General features: G+C 41.7%; 3 protein-coding genes across 9 annotated transcripts; 2 read left to right on the forward strand and 1 right to left on the reverse strand.

Annotated features, from left to right (window-relative positions):
• Nucleotides 1–200: 200 nt before the first annotated feature.
• LOC6625517 (protein 5NUC) lies at nucleotides 201–3332 on the forward strand. Its single transcript, XM_002050063.4, has 7 exons — nucleotides 201–353; nucleotides 1150–1374; nucleotides 1434–1584; nucleotides 1643–1899; nucleotides 1960–2254; nucleotides 2314–2611; nucleotides 2668–3332. The coding sequence occupies exons 2-7, from the start codon at nucleotides 1157–1159 to the stop codon at nucleotides 3225–3227; spliced, it is 1779 nt and encodes a 592-aa protein (XP_002050099.1). The 5' UTR covers nucleotides 201–353; nucleotides 1150–1156; the 3' UTR covers nucleotides 3228–3332.
• A 1024-nt stretch (nucleotides 3333–4356) lies between these two features.
• Nucleotides 4357–10864, forward strand: LOC6625516 (protein 5NUC). 4 transcript variants are annotated; one of them, XM_032435688.2, is made up of 9 exons: nucleotides 4402–4477; nucleotides 4636–4693; nucleotides 6614–6850; nucleotides 6907–7057; nucleotides 7124–7380; nucleotides 7464–7740; nucleotides 7798–8098; nucleotides 8151–9387; nucleotides 9455–9590. In XM_032435688.2, exons 1-8 carry the CDS (start codon nucleotides 4417–4419, stop codon nucleotides 8720–8722), a joined length of 1914 nt encoding a protein of 637 aa, XP_032291579.1. In that variant the 5' UTR covers nucleotides 4402–4416; the 3' UTR covers nucleotides 8723–9387; nucleotides 9455–9590. The 4 variants fall into 4 exon arrangements, with proteins under 4 accessions (XP_015029281.1, XP_032291579.1, XP_070065831.1 ...); XM_015173795.3 differs by lacking the exon at nucleotides 4636–4693 and having other exon boundaries at nucleotides 4357–4477; XM_070209730.1 differs by lacking the exons at nucleotides 4402–4477; nucleotides 4636–4693 and adding an exon at nucleotides 4775–4850.
• Nucleotides 10865–12207: 1343 nt separating this feature from the next.
• nw (narrow) lies at nucleotides 12208–18271 on the reverse strand. Of its 4 annotated transcripts, none has more exons than XM_070209979.1 (4): nucleotides 17667–18271; nucleotides 14696–15071; nucleotides 14450–14599; nucleotides 12208–13398 (listed from the first exon to the last, which is right to left on the reverse strand). In XM_070209979.1, the coding sequence occupies exons 1-4, from the start codon at nucleotides 17716–17718 to the stop codon at nucleotides 12495–12497; spliced, it is 1482 nt and encodes a 493-aa protein (XP_070066080.1). In that variant the 5' UTR covers nucleotides 17719–18271; the 3' UTR covers nucleotides 12208–12494. The 4 variants fall into 4 exon arrangements, with proteins under 4 accessions (XP_070066080.1, XP_002050096.2, XP_002050097.1 ...); XM_002050060.4 differs by having other exon boundaries at nucleotides 14450–14602; XM_070209980.1 differs by lacking the exon at nucleotides 12208–13398 and having other exon boundaries at nucleotides 14296–14599.
• Nucleotides 18272–19120: the final 849 nt, after the last annotated feature.

Here is a 19120-nt window from a genome sequence, read left to right on the forward strand (position 1 = left end):
GCTGCTTGATAACGCGCTACGCTGTGTCCTGCTGCTAATATCAGTTTGTCAAAAAAAAAAAAAAAAAACTAAGACAATATTGGAGAGATAATCACATCACAAATAGCAATTAGAGTCGTAGTGCTCGTATCTGCAAATAAATACAATAGAGCTATTAAAATCATTGCCTCCGCCTGAAACACAGCCAAAACAAAATAAAATAAAAACCGAAAAAAAACAGCGACAGTCGCAACCACGCGCTGCTCGTATCGTAATCGGGCGCTCAGTGAGACAATATTCAAGTATTTCGGTTATAGCCGCTGTTCCACGACGTTTTTGGGCCAGTTTGTTGGCGGATTGTGCGACGAGAGCATGTAAGTACCTACGGGCTCTGGCTGGGCACAGAGTTTCGAGCGACCTGCACAGGTGTTTTTTCCGTTGCACTACCTGTTGGCCAGCTGATATCGTGCAATTGTCAATCTGTATTGTTCGTATGTATATAGAATTACATGTAAATGGAGATTACCATTGTTTTACAATGTGCAATGATGCACTTAAAAACAAGCGAGACGTCGAGAAAGCTAATTTATCATGTGCAGTATTCGAATCGAATCCAATATTCATTCATTTCTTGTATCTACACAGAGCACACCGCAATCACCTGCTAATTAATAGGTATTATAGTCCATAACAATAACAAATGTGCTGTACTTAGTTGTTGTTTTTGTATTTACATACACAATTTGAAGTCCATGCGTAAGCACACACGTATACATATTCATTTTTTAAAGAGGCCACAAATCATTTAATGAACGAAAACCTGCGTCCGTCCATCGTTTCACGTAGTTCGTGTAGGTACATGTGTTAGATTAGATTTAGTGGCTATTATAATCTCGTATATTGATTTGCTTTGAAAATTTGCAACCAATCGAGCCCATGTCCTCTGCTGATAAGCTGTTATTTATTAATGGATCGCCAAAAACAAAATTGATTTCTCTTACAACAAATAATATGAGGCATATATATTTGATAGATATAACGATTATTACGAAATTCATAGAAAGCCCCCACTGACATTCGCACTTAAATTCGAGATCCAATTGCGTTAGCTTCGTGAACATATATTATGTACAAAAATATATTACATGTAATATACATACACCTCTTCAGCTCGAGTATGGCTTATCAGTTGATTATCGTGGCCTGGATTTTGCTGCTCAGCCAGAGTAGGGCCAATCCCATTGCTCCGAGAAGCGTTGCCACGGAGCTCATAATTCTCCACAATAATGACATGCACGCGAGATTTGAGCAGACGAACAAGAACGGGGGCACGTGCACCCAGGAGGATGCCAATACGGACAAATGTTACGGCGGATTCGCCCGTGTTGCCAGCGAGTAAGTGGAACTGACTGAAAGATCCAGGGAAAATGCTCAACTTAAACAACTTATTTCAGAGTGCGAAAATATCGAGAAGAGGCCAAGAATGGAGGGACTCCCGTGTTTTATCTGAATGCAGGTGACACCTATACCGGAACAGCCTGGTTCTCAGTCTTCAAGGACAATATTACCAGCGCTTTTCTCAACAAACTGCAGCCGGATGCTATTGTAAGTGCCAATCAGCTCGTAAATTTATTCCCATAATAACTACTTTGCTTTTTTGCAGTCACTTGGAAACCACGAGTTTGATAAGAACGTTAAGGGTCTGATACCATTCCTCAATGCCGTGGAGTTTCCCGTGCTGGCGTGCAATTTGGACTTGACAAATGAACCCGAACTGGCGGCGACTAAGAAACTGGCTAATTCCACGGTGCTAGAGACAAACGGAGTTAAAATAGGTGTAATTGGTTATCTCACGCCGGATACCAAGAACCTTTCCTTTCAAAACAACGTGGAATTTGTCGAGGAAATCGTTTCAATCAAGTAACAGCGCCCGATTCTCACATAAATCGTAATATCTGACCACTTTGTATGTATTTTCAGTGCTGAGGCACAGAGGCTAAAGGATCAAGGCATCAATATAATAATTGCCTTGGGACATTCTGGCTACCAGAAGGATCAGGAGATTGCCAGAAATTGTCCGGATATTGATATAGTAATCGGCGGCCATTCGCACACTTATCTGGACTCAAATCAACCTGTCGCCGACAAGGACGACACAAATCCTGAAGCGGTTCGAGGACCCTACCCAACCACGGTGGTGCAACCAAGCGGCAAAAAGGTGCCCGTCGTGCAAGCTTATGCTTACACAAAATATCTGGGAAAGCTGCATGTCCAGGTGAGTTCAGGATTACGTACCCATTAGTATGTGATTTAAGCCCTTCGCCATTCACCCAGTTCGATGCAGAGGGCAATTTAATTGAGATTGATGGATCGCCAATACTTTTAAATGCATCAGTTACGCAAGAGCAGGACCTGTTGGATTTGCTTGAGGTATACCGTCCGAATATCACGAGGTTGGAGCAAACAATTGTCGGATACACCAAGGTCACGCTTGAGGGCGGCAATGTGTGTCGCCTGAGGGAATGCAATCTCGGCAATCTTATTGCGGATTCCATGGTGCACACCCGAGTGCTGGAGAACAAGGGTGGCGATTACTGGACAGATGCTCCTATAGCTCTGCTGCAAGGCGGCGGTAAGTCTGACAGCTTTGAGTCGGAGCCAATCTAAGTCCAAAGTTTTATTTTGTAGGCATTCGCAGCTCCATTGACAAAAATGCGAACGGTTCCATTACGGGCAGCGACATTCTCACAGTGCTTCCTTTCGAGAATAGCCTCTATATAACGCGTATTACGGGAAAAACATTGCGAGCTGCCTTGGAACGTTCTGCCCTTGTTCGCAACACGGACTCGAACGGCGGCTTCCTCCAGTTTGCCGGCGTACGCGTCGAATACAACTACGACAAGGAGGAGGGACAACGTGTCGTCTCCGCCCTGGTGCGCTGTGCAGAGTGCAGTGTGCCCACCTACAGCAACCTTAACGTATCCGCCTACTATAAGGTGATCGTGTCCGAGTTTTTGCTGAACGGTGGCGACGGATACGTCTTGACCGAGGAGCATGAACCGTACTCTGAGCTCTTGCAGAAGAACGATCAGTTCGCGTTCGGTCAGTATTTGGAGGCGCGTCATTATGTCTATCCCGAAATCGAGGATCGGATTGTGATACGAGGTCCCACAGATGCTGCCGGTAGCATTATTGGCTCTGTGGCATTGATAATGCTGTCTACCGTGCTCACGCGATTCTTTAACTAGTTCAACAAGTTGTAAATCGTTCCAACTATTCAACTGCCTAGGTTTGAATTTATCAGATTAAATGTACAATAAATATCTTAATGCCCCTATAGATCTCTAGCACAACCAACCATGCCTTAGCTTGCGATCAGAAGAACATAAGTTTCGAATTTCTCAAATTTCACATCTATTTGTAGCATCACGTGCGCAAGTATGTGTCAAGTGCTTATAAGTAAATCTGTGCATGTGTAAATACACAAAACAGTCGAGTCACTGAACACATTTCGTTTATATAGTAGAGATTATTGTGATCATAAACAAGTAACTCAGCATAATGCGATAAGTCACAACCTTATCACAGGTAGCGTGAATGATTTGCCATTTTTACACTACACTACATAAAACTGAAATCATCAGTGCGAATGACTATTCAAATCCCAAAACAACCCTTTCTTATTGTGCTTCCATCAGGCATTATTATAAACATAAGTATAAGTAAAACATTCTTCCTAACAATGTGCCCAAACCTGAATGGCTAATGGCCTATACTAACACTCTAGATTGTAAATAAAAATTGACAAGCTGTTATAAAACGACAATAATTATAAATTGAAAGATTTTTGATATATACAAACTATTCAAGGTACTTGTAACAACTTTTATATTGCCGCTTCAAATGTCTTAACTATGAACTGACCGTTTATCATGATACACCGCGCATAAACGAGGCATGTGTTGATTTTATGTGTCTGGAAGACACTTTACTTTAATTTCCGAGTCAATGCATTTGAGAAATGTGACAATATACACTTTAATTTCAACATTGCGCCAGTGACAATGATAAAAATGGCAGATAAGCAACAGATTCACATACATACATACATTGTATTGCTGTCTATGCAAATGTATGTGTGTCCAGATGCTGAGCATATTTTGCGATCGATGCTCAGGTCGCAGCTGATAAGACAGCCATGCAGACAACGTAGAGTAATTGCAACAGTAAACTGTCTCTCTTATGCTCGCTCTCTCGCTCCCTTTCTCTTTTGCGTGGGTGTTGTGCAGAAGTGCAAATTTGCAAACAATTTCGATAAGTGACAGATGGCAGATCGCCCGAGAACTGAACTAGCGCCGTTCGCGAAGTTTGTCTCTCTGTTAGCCTCTCTGCCGGGCATTCTCAATGCGTTTAATGACAGTGCGGCTGCGGACGTTGATGGCAACGGTTGATTCGCTGGCAGCGCGAATAGATTGCATTTGTGATCTTCGCAAGTGTTGTAAGTACCTTGAAGGAGTTCGCGCGTATGTGTGTGTGTGTGTCGCATTAGCTTAGCCAATTTGGCTTGTTATGGCCCTGTTTCCAGGCAACCGCCAGTTTAAGGTTTTTACAATCGATTTGAAACTGGCAATTGTAACTGCTTGTTCGTATCCACAGGTATCTGTGTGCGAGTTTACGCTTACCTTTTTGCGATACAACAAGTAGATTGTTTATTGTAGGTATACCATAAAAAATGCATTTGCCACACTAACATATGTACTTTATTTTAGTTGCCCTTACTATTCTGCTACACTTAAATTAATTTCGTGCCGTTTGCGGCTGCGGCTATTCGAAAGTCAGACACGTTGTGATATATGAGAATTCATCTAAAAGTGATTATTTGCAATTATTGAAATTAAAGTTGAACTAAAAAAAAAACGATCTAATGAGTTTAACAATTGCGCTACTTATATTACCAAGCTTTTAATAACAGCAATATTTCGCGTCATTGTAACAAAAACGAAAAAAAATCAGAAAATGTTTATATACCAAATAATTATTTAATTTGTTTACGTATTCAATTTAAGAGAAGATTAATTCTGGCAAAAACTGAAGGTCAACAAACAGTTGAATTTTTTAATGTACTGGACAATTAATTAGAGCCCATATTCACCCAGATTTATTTGAATAATGACGAATACTTTTGAAATATAAAACACTTTCCCCACGGGCAAGAAAAGATATATCATCTGATGTTAAGGATTGACACGTAATTGTGTAATTTTGTGTTATTTTTCAAAAGGTCATTGACATCCCACAGAAACTGAAAATGCCAACATAAAGTTGAACCTGTGCCAAGTTGAGTATTTCCAATAAAAATTTGTTGTGTAAACAAATTAATTGGGCTAAAAATCAAGCTGGTCAAAACAACACTCTTGCTCTGAAACTCGTTTCTGAATACTTTATTCGTTTTTATATATACTTATTATCTGTTTGCTTTTGAAATGAAATGTCGAACCGACTATTTACCACGTAGATAACTTGTTTTATGTAAGCGGAAGTAATTAACTTAACTTAACTTACATATACAGTTGGGTGACAAGCTAAAAAATGTACCTTAACTCATATTTAACAATAAGTATTTAAGTTCATATTGATGAACAATAATTTTTAACAAACATTGTTAAACAACAAACAATATTTGGGCGCATGGAGAGGGTAACTATTAAGTCGTTCATAAAGTGTGTTAATATGAGCTGTAGGGCATTCGGAAGGTGTAACAAAGGTGAACAACTTCCTTAAAAACGGAATATGGGGGGATTCACAAAGATGTATTTTCATGAGGGGACGTATTCGACGGTCTAAATAGATATATATTACGCAAACAGTTCGTCCTAAATGTATATAAAGTTTCAAGTTTTTGCTTGAATCTGTTATTTCCTAACTTTAAATATTACAATATTTAGGAATCTATGAATGCGTTATATAAACTGTATGAGGGTATACAAAAAGTAGTATTTTCCGGCTTTGAACACATTCTTAGCTATTTGTCTAGCATATATATATATTTAAAGTGAGTTACAATGGATAAAATATCACTAATCTATACTCTTGACTAACTTCTATTATACCCATTTTGTAACTATTCCTAATGGAGCACTGGGTATGAATAGGGAACTTCCCAATTGATTTTGATTTTGTTTTATTCATTTTCCGAGCTATTGATTCATTTTATAGGGGGATAAACCCAGGCCCATGATCGAACTGCCTTACATATATTTGAAGTGCATATATATATAAACACTTGTTGATGTTTCAGCCTCACCCGGCATAAGTTGTTTGCTGCAAATGTTATATGTAGCGAATAAAAAAACTATTTTTTAAGAATAGAATTAAAATATGTTTTCAAAATTATGAATTGGCTTAGCTTGGTTTGAATCGGGTCACAGCATTAAAAAAACAAACTAAATTCCGGCCCGAATCAAATTCTGTTTTTTAATAATTACCGAAAACTCGTCACATTTTTCTGATATCAATAAATATCGATCTAATCTCCTTCTGATTGTGTGTGGAATATAATTTTTTACAAGTGCTTTAAGGTATTTAGTTTTGTAAAAAGCTTTTTAATAAAGTTTTCTTTTCTTAATTCTTCAAGCTCCAGTCTTAAAATGGCTCATCAGTATAGGCTTTTGGCCATCCTGCTCCTACTTGGCAACAGGATAACAGCACATCCAATAGAAGTGAAGCCCGTCGTAGCCACAGAGTTCATTATACTCCACAACAATGACATGCATGCCCGGTTTGAGCAGACGAATGTCAACAGTGAGAGCTGTCCGCCGGAGGATGTTAAAATGGACAAATGCTTTGGCGGCTTCGCACGTGTGGCCAACGTGTAGGTGATAAAAAATACATTTCTTAACTTGCCTAATAAACCTCATTTAATTTCAGAGTTCGCAAATATCGGGCAGAGGCCAAAAATGGAGGAACACCTGTGTTCTATTTGAATGCCGGTGATACATATACGGGCACAGCGTGGTTTACGGTCTTCAAAAATAAAATCGCCAGCAATTTTCTCAACAGGCTGCAACCGGATGCCATTGTAAGAACAAATAATATAAAGTTTAAAGAACATTTCACATTTATTTGATGTACCTAACAACGCCAGTCTCTAGGAAATCACGAGTTTGACGAGAAAGTGGAAGGACTCGTACCCTTCCTAAATGATGTCAACTTCCCAGTATTAGCCTGTAACCTGAATCTCAGAAAGGAGCCTACCATGGCTGCCTCTAAGCATCTAGCCAATTCAACAATACTGGAAGCAAATGGTACGAAAATTGCCGTAATTGGATATGTTACGCCGGACACAAAATTGCTGTCGCTAAAAAACAACGTGGAATTCAACGAAGAAGTCACTTCAATCAAGTGAGTATACAAATTCGAATTATATTAATATTGTATATTAATTTTAATTTTATTTTAATTTAATTAATTTTCTACACTTGCAGCACAGAGGCAGCTAAACTAAAGGCTCAAGGCTTTAAGATTATCATTGCCTTGGGACACTCTGGTTATCAAAAAGACCAGGACATAGCCAAAAATTGCCCTGAAGTTGACCTTGTTATTGGCGGACATACGAACACATTTCTGTTCAACGGAGAGAAGCCAAGTGTCGAAAGTATAGACGGTCCTTATCCCACCGTAGTTACACAGCAGAGTGGTAAAAGAGTTCCCGTGGTGCAGGCCTACGCCTACACGAAGTACTTGGGTAAACTTCACGTGAAGGTTGGTTCAGGTTCAGTTTGGTCACAAAATTCCTATTAATCATATATTCTTTGACAGTTCGATAAAGATGGAAATTTAATCGAGTTCGATGGCTTGCCCATTCTTTTGGATTCCGGAGTCGCGCAAGACAAGGAAGTGCTTAACCTGTTGGAAGTTTACCGCGAGAATGTTACGGCCCTAGAGAAGTCCATTGCGGGGCATAGCAAGGTGTATCTGGAGGGACGTAAGGCCGTTTGTCGTTTGTTCGAGTGTAATATGGGAAATCTAATTACCGATGCCATGGTATTCAGCAGAGTTATGGAGGATCAGGGCGGCGATTACTGGACAGATGCGTCTATTGCAATTCAGCAGGGCGGCGGTTAGTTTTCTCGATTGCTGGAACAGTTCGAAAGTAACCCCTCAATTTCCAGGCATACGCAGCTCAATCGAACGGAAGTCCGATGGCATTATCACTCAGAGTGATTTGTTGACGGTCCTTCCCTTTGAAAATGATCTTTACGTCACAAGAATTACTGGCAAGACGTTAAGAAATGCTCTGGAACATGCGGCCGCGGTTAGATATAAGGATTCGGACGGAGCATTTCTTCAGGTATCCGGCATACATGTCGTCTACAATCCGGATATGCCAGAAGGTCGACGTGTTACTTCAGTGAAAGTGCGTTGCGCCAGTTGCACAGTGCCAACCTACAGCAGTCTGAACGAGACCTCCTACTACAATGTGATTGTGCCGCAGTTTTTATTAGACGGAGGAGATGGACACGTAATGATTGAACAAACGAGTCCTGTGTCGACACGTATGCAAAAAACTATTCTTGAAGCCGTTCAGGAGTACCTTCAGCAACGGGATTATGTCTATCCGGAGGAGGAAGGTCGCATTGTGTTCCGAGGCACAGGGAACAGAAAATCCAATGGATCCACGATAAGCATTATGAGCTCCTTGGCATTGATGCTATTTTCATTTGTTGTAAATCGCAGCTTTTAACTGATCTTAATGTGAATAAGCATCAAATGATAAACACAGTGCAATACAATTATAATAAAAAAGTAATACACATAGTAATAATATTAAATGTTGTGTTATATAAATTTTGTTAAAAATTGGTTATTTCTGTGATTGTGAATTAACATAACTTTAAATATTTGGTATGTCCTATCAAACCAGCTTGGCTTAAGTCAAGATAATAATTGAATCGATCCATGTTTATATTTATTTGTTTGTTTTCTGTATGAATTGTGTAAAAATGTAGTCAATCCAAACCTGGAAAAATGTGGCAAAATAACTGGATTTAAAGCTGAAATTTGAAGTAAATTGATATATTTATGTTGTTATAAACTGAGTAACAATTCGTTTAAAAATTTTATACAACTTATCTGAGCAAGTTTTCTTTTGCATTTATGTGAGAATAAAAATATAAAAGCAAACATTAGGTTTCTATTGGCAATTTCCATGGATTGGTTAATAGTGCTCTGGAGCTTAATACTTCTCCCGCTGTTAACCGCAGGAGTCCACAGTTTTAGATTCACAATTTTACACAACAACGATATGCACGCCAGATACGATCCAATATCGAGCAGCTGCGGCAAGTGCCCCAAAGGAGACGACGAGAAGGGCCTGTGCTTCGGAGGATTTGCCAGAGTAGCCACTGTGTGAGTTAATGCTGAATTTGTGCGAAGGATCACAGATCACAGATCACTGATCGACTACTGATCTTAGCGTTACGCAGGCTCGGAGCGAGGGTTCCATGCTTTATCTAAACGCAGGCGATACCTTCCACGGCACGAATTGGTATAGACTCTACAAGGGGGATCTGGCAGCCGACCTATTGAACATACTCAATCCGGATGCAGTGGTAGGTAAGAGCGAAACATATATGGATCCCGTAATCGTCGGATTACTTGGCAGTCCCTTGGCAACCACGAGTTCGACGACAGCTTTGAGGGATTTCTGCCTTTTCTCAAAAAGGTCCGGTTTCCCATTGTGTGCTGCAACTTGGACCTGCGTATGACCCCAGAGCTACACAATCTGGGGAATTTAGTTCGTTCAACGATTATTACAAAGTTGGACAAGAATATCGGCATAATTGGTTATCTTACGCCAAGCACGAAATATTATGTACCCTATAATTCAATTGAGTACTTTCAGGAAATACCCTCTATTAAGTAAGTAGACTGTGAATACAGCTAAAATTGTCAAATCTTTAACGGCATTAACAAGCTTGGAGGCGAAGAGGCTGCGCAATAAGGGAATCAACATCATAATTGCCCTTGGACATTCTGGCTACGAAGTGGACAAAAAGGTTGCTCTGCACTGTCCAGACGTTGATGTCGTCATCGGTGGACATTCTCACACTTTCCTATACACGGGCACTCCGCCAGAGATAGAGAAACCGGAGGGAAAATATCCGACCGTGGTAACCAGACGAAATGGTCAACAAGTTCCTGTTCTTCAAGCGTATGCATTTACAAAATATATGGGTAAAATCGATTTAGTGGTGAGCATTTCACGGATGGAAAGACCGTAAAGCTTAATTTAATTTTACTGTTAATGCAAACGAGGGTTCAGGGTATCTCCAAGTCGGAAATTCCCGACTAGAACCTCTTACTTGCTTATAACATAAATTTTAAATAGTCTTTATTGAAATGGGGTAAACTTTTTATGTATAAAAACATCGGGTATTGCTGATCTCTTAACTATAATAATTAATATACAACAAATCAATTTTCGCATGTTAAAATCTTTTCATTTTTAAATCTTTTAGTTCGACGATAATGGGAACTTGGTAAATTTCAGTGGCAGCCCCATTTTATTGGACTACTCGATTCAGCAGCAAGCCGATATAATGAGTCTACTGGCAGCAAAGAGACAGCGTGTTGATTACCTGGACAGCAAGGATGCCAAAAAGAAGACTTCGTTTTTGAAAATGATGTTTTCCGAATCTGCATTACAAAAATCCACAGGATACGCAGCAAGCATAGTAAACATTCTGGCTTTATTTTTGTCACTGTTTGTGTTATTACGAAATAACCGATAATCCAAACATTTTTCAGTTTCGTGTTTTTACAGAGAGTATATATCCATAAAAGAAAATGGAAAATAAAAAAGTTGTGAAATTTGTTTAAGGAATTAACAAGAAGTGTAAATGCGTACACGGCATTCGCATTCATATGTACTACACAAGAGGATATTACCCGGCCTTGCACGTGAAAAGTGTGTTGCTAAGAATTTTAGATATTTGCATTTCCACGAACGTGAAACATTAAAATCTACCCAAACTATCCTGATCTCATCTTCTATTAAAAAATATGTTTTATGTCCATCGAACAAGGAACCAAGTTTTTGAGTCAACGACTTCCGACCATGTTAGTCTTGTGATGAGAATCTTGAAGCCGAAAAATTAACTTTCGTTTAAAAGGGAGCTTAAGGTATCCCCTAGTCGGGTACTCCCTACTACGTCCCCTTTTATGTTTTCTCCAGTCGGGGAAAGATGTATGAGCCAATATTTCTTATGATCCTTATTAAAAGAATTGTTGCACAAGTACTTAATACAGTTTTTTTTTTTTTTTGGTCTCGTTTTTACCCATTTGAATTGGGTAGAGGACATTAAAATGAATAACCGGAATGATTTTTAGGTTCCGCACCAAATAATACCCGTTTACCTGTTGCTGTGGTTATTGTTGTTGTTCTTGTTGTTTTTGTTGCTGCATTTCAAAGTTGTACGTGAGGAATGTTTACCTTTTTGTGAGTCTGAGTTTGCCGTTTCAGCAAAGGAGAAACTTTTTTATATTCGTTCGTTGGACCCAGCTAAACATTTCAAGGTTGTCTTCAGAGCCGCCAGTATGAATGTGTGTGCCTGTGTCCACGAATGCGTATACATACATATGTGCAGGTGTAAAACTGTATAGACCTCCTTTCATTAACCACTTTCCGGCATCAGTCAGAAAAACTTCAAACGAGCCCAAAGTCAAAATCAGTCGCCCTCGTCTCCGTCTCCGTCTCCTTCTCCCTCGCCGACTAAGTCTGTGCTTGAGGTGGACTTGAGATGCTGGCCAAGTTAAAGGCGGTGGCGGGGGCGATGGCACTCCCAGTCTGACGTCTTTTAGTTATCGTTAATGTGTTCTGTCTACTGTGAACAGTCCGCTGTCCAGTGTCCAGTGTCCGTCACGACTTCATCTTCATCCTCATCCAGTTGTGAGTGACACCAACACCCTGGCACATAAAAGTTCATGTAATGCGTCTGCTTCAGCTCTTTTAATCCTCTTTTAAATTAAGAAAAATGATTTGCACATTTGAGTGCAAGCCATGCCCTGCCCTTGGCCCCGTCCAGTAAGCTTTAGAATTCACCAAGTAATTTATGGTTATTGGCTTTCGGCCAACTAAATGGGCATTAACTTGGCAGCATAATGCGCTTCATAAATATCCAACATCCATGCAGTTTTTTTTTTGTCTCCCCAAACTGATTGAGTATCTTTTTTACATTTACCAAATTCGTTTTATTAATCGAAGAGTTTTGTCATACAATTAAAGCATATATTATAGTAAGTAGTATATAAATTTAATATCCACACTTTCAAACTGTCTAGGCGGCATGGAAAGGTGTTCATTAACTTCTACAGAGAGTATAAACTGTCGTGGGTCCGCAGAGAGAAGCGTCATTTTGCATGGTTATTGAAATGAACATTCCTCAGTGGAACCCACGCCAGAGCCCCAAAACCTAGCTCCTTACGCTCGACAAACTTATGGATTATGTGTAAAACTAAAAGCTGTGCGGTTCCGGCAACACCTTGAACTTGCGCGAATCTTCGTTGCCCACGGCGGCGGAGGTCTTGCCCAGGACACGCATGGCATTGGAGTAGTCCGAGTCGATCTGCGGTATGATTTGTTGCTCGTTGGGACGCAACGTACGAATCAGATCGCTGAGCGAGAGCGACGACTGGGGGCTGATCTCATCCTTGCTGACGACGGCAGCGGCACGCTGCAACTCTTGGGAGCTGGTCATCTTCTCAAAGTCCTGGGCGATTTGCTTGAGACGCACCTCAATGGCCGGCGACTCCGTGGAGCTGGGCAGCGCAGCTGGTGGTGCATCGCTGACCCTGACAGACGACTCGAAATGCGAGTCCGTCTCAGACTCAGACTCGTGATCTGCGTTGCCGTTCTCGTCCGCATCTTGCACATCCTCCTCGTGCTCGGGTTGGTCGTCGTTGGCATGGGATTGCAGCTGCAGCTGCAGCTCCTCGATGGAGTGCATTTCGTTGTGCAGCTCATTGTCGTTTAGTGGAAAAACGTGCTCCTTAACGTCGTCGCCGTCGGTCAGCTCGCGTGCATGCTCATTGGAGGCATCGCCGCCTTCGTGCTCGTGCTCATCGAAATCAGTATCGCCGTCGGCATCGTCGTGCTCCTCAACGTCCGCCTCCAGGTCTGTCTCCACATCGGCGGCATCCGAGTCGACCAGCGACCGATCGTGATTCAGCTTGAACCACACCGTCGACGGCTGCTGAGCTGCATCTGCCGCACTGTCGACTGTCATTCCCGACGACGACTTGGGCTTGGCGAACAGATTGCCGCCGGCGCTGGTGGACATGATGAGCGGCAGCGGAGTTGTGCTGGGCAGGCCCAGCAGTGCGGCGGGTGTGCGTGGCGTGGTCGAGGTGATGGGGCGTCTACATAGAAGAGGAGGAAGAGAAGAACAACTTGATTAAACACACAGAGATCGACTGGATGGATCGACTGGCAGCGAGCTTGGCAATGGGTTAGTGCGAAAGTGCGAGTCTGAAGCTAAAGTTAGTTAGTTGAGCACAAATCTCAGTGACAACAAGAACAACAACAACAACAACATCAACAACAACAACGACAACAACATCTATGGAAAAGCTAAGCCCCAAACCACCAATTCTCAGCAGGAGTCTCGAAAGTGGCGCTCAAATAGCCCCAGTTGCTGCAAGCCTCAAGGAAATCAATGAATTTGAGTAAAACAAAATGAATAAAAACAAAACAGGTTTTCATTCAACAATTTTATGGTTCATTTTGTTGCTTAGCGTTGACATTCATTGTTTTCCTTGCTGATTGCACAGTCAATTTTCTCGATTTTCTCAATTTTCATTTTTCTTGAATCTCGATTTGTTGTAAAAATAATTTGCATAGTGATCTTTTAAGTTAGTAATAGGCTGATAGCTGCGCATTAGTCTTTCTGTATTAGGTATATGACATAGATACAGATACATCCGGAGATCCTGTAACGGATCCGGCATCTGTATATATGTGTGTTGTATGTGTGTAGTAATGGTATATTTTAACGATTTGGGGTTTAGCTCACCTATTTGATTTCGTTTTTGTATTGTATTAATTTTTGAACTGAACGCTTGGCAACGTTCCATATAAGTTTCTTTACTTTTGTTTTGTTTTTCTTTTGTTTTGTGGTCAACTAAATTAACTTTTATTAATCACGTATTTGATCGATTGCTCAGTGCATTATGTGTTTATAAATATGTTTATTTTTTGTTTTTTTGTTTGTCGGTGTTTCGCATTTCTTAATTAAGGACATTCGCTTAAAGTGCAACTTAGCGATTTATTATACTTAGAGGGGGAATAGTTATTATTGCTTAGGCGTTTGTAATTCAGTTATTATTATTATTTTTTTTTAATTTAGGTTATATGATTTATGCTTGTTTATATATCGTTTAGTTGGTGCCCATGCTCTCTAGTTGTCCTTACCCCTGCGCAGACGACACCGGAATGCTGCCATAGTTGTAGTAATAGCAGCGGGTCTGCTCGCAAATGAAGTCCTTCACGGCCGAGCAGTCCTCGGGCATCCACTTGAGCGTCGGCTGCTTCAGTATGACGCAGCCCTTCTCGGCACCACTGCTGCTATAAAGAGAAACGGGCAAACAATTCGCAAATCGTTAAAGGTAGCCTCAGGTAACCCCCATGTATCCCCATGCTGGCCGAGGCCTGTCTTACCTGTCACGTGCCGTGCGCTGCGGCGAGGTGTTGCTGTTGTGATCGACGGGATCGAGCAGGCCGGCCTGGATGGCATCGGCCGAGTTCTCGAAGAAGTCAAATGTGGCATTGAACGGTAGTCCGGTGCTCATCCATAGGAACATGCCCGTGCCCAAGCGATTTCCGGATGTCCAGAAATCATAATTGCCGTAGCCGGCATTCTTCAGATACGTGGTCATCGACTCAGCCTTCTCCTTGGTCTCGAACGAGGCCAGCTGCAGGCCCAGCGATCGACAGTACTGGTAGGCCAGGAAGTAGTTCAGCTCCGGCGAGTACGGATTCATGCGGCTAATAAAGTACTGCACGCCATCCAGATGTATGGTGGTAATGCGTTGACCTAACCGCAAAGAACAAGGGAAAAATCAAATCAAATCAAATCAAAAAACTAAATTAGCTAACGCTCAGCTGGGAACGGGAACGGGAATGGGATTGGAACTGGGGCCAATGAACCCGCAGACCGAGACAGTCCGCTCTGAATACTGAGTAATCGCAATTGGTAACCGTAACGGTTGCTTTTCGGCATCGAATGCGTAATCATAGAGCCGACAAAAGTCAAAAGATATCCAAAGTAAATATCATTAAATAGGATTACCAAAACGAGCAATACGAATGACAAAACACATTTTTCAGCGTATGTGCTTGGTGCCTATAAAAAGCCGAGTCCGACTTGGACTTGGACTGGAACTGGGAGTCGCAGTCGCAGTCGCAGTCGCAAGTCGTAGTGGGATTCAAGTGCCTGATGATTCATTGCAATGTTGTTAATGATGATGATGACCAGAAGCATTTATCGGTCTATGACCCACAACATACACAGAGATACGCACACTAACAGATACAGATACAGATACAGATACGGATACGGATGCAGATACAAAAGCTAATTACACAAAATCCGATGAAAAATAATGGCGCTGATGACATTAATTAGCTCAATGGTAAGAAGCGAAGCACCAAGAACGAAAGTAACTGCCTCATTTTCAGCTTTTTGGGGTTCTTCTACCTCTTATGTAATCGCTGCGCCTCAAAGAAAACCCGATCTCAGAGATGACCATGACTTGACTGGGGCTTAGCGCTTGGTCAGGGGACAACAGGTAGCTGGCCGGTCAGCCAAAGACGAATCCCTCATTTTCTCAGCCCGGGCCAGGCACTCGGAGCGTGCTAAACAAATACAACAACAACAACAACAACAACAGCAACTACAACAACCTGTCATGTTTGTATTGTTGGCCTTACCCAGCTGGAAAGACAAACATCCATACACCCATGTCGAAGATATTTTCGTTTTCAACTCTGATTCGGAGCCTCTAGCCAAACGGAAGAGTGCCTCATCGGACAGTTGCCTATTTATGGAACTTGTCTTGGATAGACAACGAGTATGCCTGGCATATACTAGCTCTATACGTCGGCCAGGGCCCAATGTTTGCCAGTCTGAAATATGTATGTATTTCTGTGTATCTGTGCGTGTTTGTATATGAAATTATTTCCGGCGATTTAAATGCAAGACACACACGAAGTCAAAGTCTTCTGATTTCAATAAGTAAACGAAGGACTGTCAGACACACGCATTGTCATATCTTTCTTGACTTCTTGCCTTTTTTTTTTGTCAACTGAAGTGAGTTGCCGAATACATTATTTTATTTGTTTTCTCCTATTTAAGGTAATAAACCATCAAATTTAGCCAACAATTGTACCGAATGCTCCTAACAAATCCTTTCTTAATTAGATATTTTAAATGTTCTTCTTATACTCATTTAAATATTTTATTTATAATAGCTTTTTGTTAGTCTATTTGCCTGCACCTTCTGTAAAGAAATTGGAGCAGTCCAAATCACAATTGGCTTGACTTGATTCCAGCTCTCATCGAGCTGGAGACCTAGGTAAATAGGCATTTTGCATTGCTGCTAATTTGACTTGGACTTCTGCATGAACTGCCATCGGGTAAGCCAATAATTGAGCTGCAGTTGCCCAGTTTGCCAGTTTCCCGTCTCCAAACCTAGTTGAGTACTATAATTCGAGGTAATTGCGTTCGCCTGGCCCCTTATTCTCTTATTCTGGAGCGATAGTCCACGAATCTGGCACGTCTCTAATGATGCACTCAGAGTCAACTCTGGCGGATTGCGGATCGCGAGACCCGCGGCACAAACGTAATCAAATGACGGGACGGGTTAAGCCTAGTTATTTGTTGGCACCTAAATTCCCCCCTCACCTAACTAGCGGGCAACTGATTACTATGCACGGGCAGCTCTAGATGCAGTCGGGATAAGAGCAAAATTGATAAAAAACAAAACAGCCTGCGGCTAAAAGAAAAGCGCACAAAGCACTTGAAAAGCGGGAACGATCCAATCAAAGCTGGCAACTTCCCTCCCTCCACTCATAATCGGTGAAAGAAACTGCATATTTAATGACTCAGAAATAATGTTGGGAGTTCTTAATCCATTTCTTTTTTTCTGTGTTCCCTTGATTATTGCTGTGTATTTACATAGTTCTCGCTTAAAAACAGTTTGTTGATTATTTTAAATTTCAATGGATCTTACAAGATCTCTTCTAGATCTCTTGTTTAGACAACTTTAAACAATAATAAATCAACTCGAAGACTTATTCTGTGAGTTTTTAAAATATTTGAATACCATGCATAAATTCAAATAATGTAGATTATATATTACTTGATCAGTCAACCGAATCTCGAGGACCCCTGCTTAAATCCCAGGCGAATGATGAATGAATATGGTTCTATTTTGGTCCGTGTTACGTTAAAAGTTAGTTTGAATCCATATAAATAAATATGTGCTATGATTTAAAATAATTTTGGATATTTTCTCGTTGAAGTAATTCAAAAATATTCAAAAGATTTTAATAGTTTTTCTAGTCTCAACTTAGATTAATATTAAAATAGAATTTTGTTAAGTGGTTGTCTCTTAATTCTATTACTAACCTGCAGCGCATGCCAAGAGGCTGAGCACACAAAACAAAATGATTTTGGCCATATTTGAAACAAGAGGTTATAGCTCTCGAGGATCTTGGTGCACAGGCGATTGAATAACGAACGCGTTGATGCTGTTGGGATCGAGGAGGAGCCGTTGGCACTTTTCGTCGCGTTCACTGTAAGCCTTCGACTGAATTGACTGATATCCAGGCAATATCACGCAACCGCGAACCGTCAAGAAACTGAAGAAGAAACTTGCTGCTGCTGCTGCTGCTGGTGCTGCTGTTGCTGCTGCTGCTTCCAGAACGCCAACACTTCCAATTCCAGTTTCCAGTTTCAATGAGAACTTCCTATTCCAATGCGCGCAGCACGATTCGAATTGAGCCGATCGACGATGGCGATGACTCGCACCCAGCACACACACGCACACGCACACGCACACAAAATATGACACGCACGTACACGTACACGTACACACACACTCAAACACTGAGGCTTCACCTTAAATCCTTGCACTAAATGAACACACAAATAGAACTTGAGGACTTTGGGCTGCTGCTGTTGCTGTGAGCTCTGTTTGGTTCGGTTGTTGCCTGGCCAAGTACACAATGGTAAATGTCGTGAAGATGGCCAGATTCTTAGCTTAAAAAGGAAATTGGCGAACAGGCCCAAAGGCCGATTCATATGGGTCTATGTACATACATACATGCATATGTGCAGACATACACATATACATATGTGCATGTGTGAGCATGAATGAACGCGATGAAACAACGAAAGCAGCAAAGAATACAAATACTAATACAAGCGTGACGATGGCAGCAGAGAAAAGACGAAGAACCAGCCAGAAGTAGAAACAGAAACAGAAACAGAAACCGAACCCGAAACCGAACCCAAAACACAAACCCGAACCCGTACCCATTCCCAAAAGCCGAACAGCTATTTGCGCATTTCGTGCTTGTGTGCAGCGGGTGTGTGCGTGTGTGTGTTCGTGTGTCTGTGTGTGAGTGTGTATCTGTGTCTGCGTGCCTTTGTGTGCGTGCTTGCGATCGTGCGGCACTGGGACTTGATGACTTCTTGGTCTTGGTCGGGCCAAGGCCCGAACTCACTGGAAGACAAAGAGCGCAATAAAGCCGCGACGGTGGCGTCGGTGCAAAGGTACAGACAAGCGGGCCAAAACCGAAATACCAAACACAAGCACACACACACACACACACACACACACACACACACATGCAAACGTGCCTGAGCTGCACGCTGCTGCCATCATTCCAATGGGAGTCCGCTGTGCTCATTGTTAGTTTTATTCTTTCTCCCACAACGCCGCTTTGGTTTTAGGTTCTGCTGGTCCCACTTCTTACCTGGCTTGTGTCAGGGCCCCGGTCCCGTCCCGTGCCACGACTTCTTTGCCACCGTCACCGCCATCGCCGTCGCCGTCGCCGTCGCCGCCTCTGGCCACAGTC

Source organism: Drosophila virilis, chromosome 5, assembly GCF_030788295.1.
Source record: "Drosophila virilis strain 15010-1051.87 chromosome 5, Dvir_AGI_RSII-ME, whole genome shotgun sequence".
Classification (NCBI taxonomy): domain Eukaryota; kingdom Metazoa; phylum Arthropoda; class Insecta; order Diptera; family Drosophilidae; genus Drosophila; species Drosophila virilis.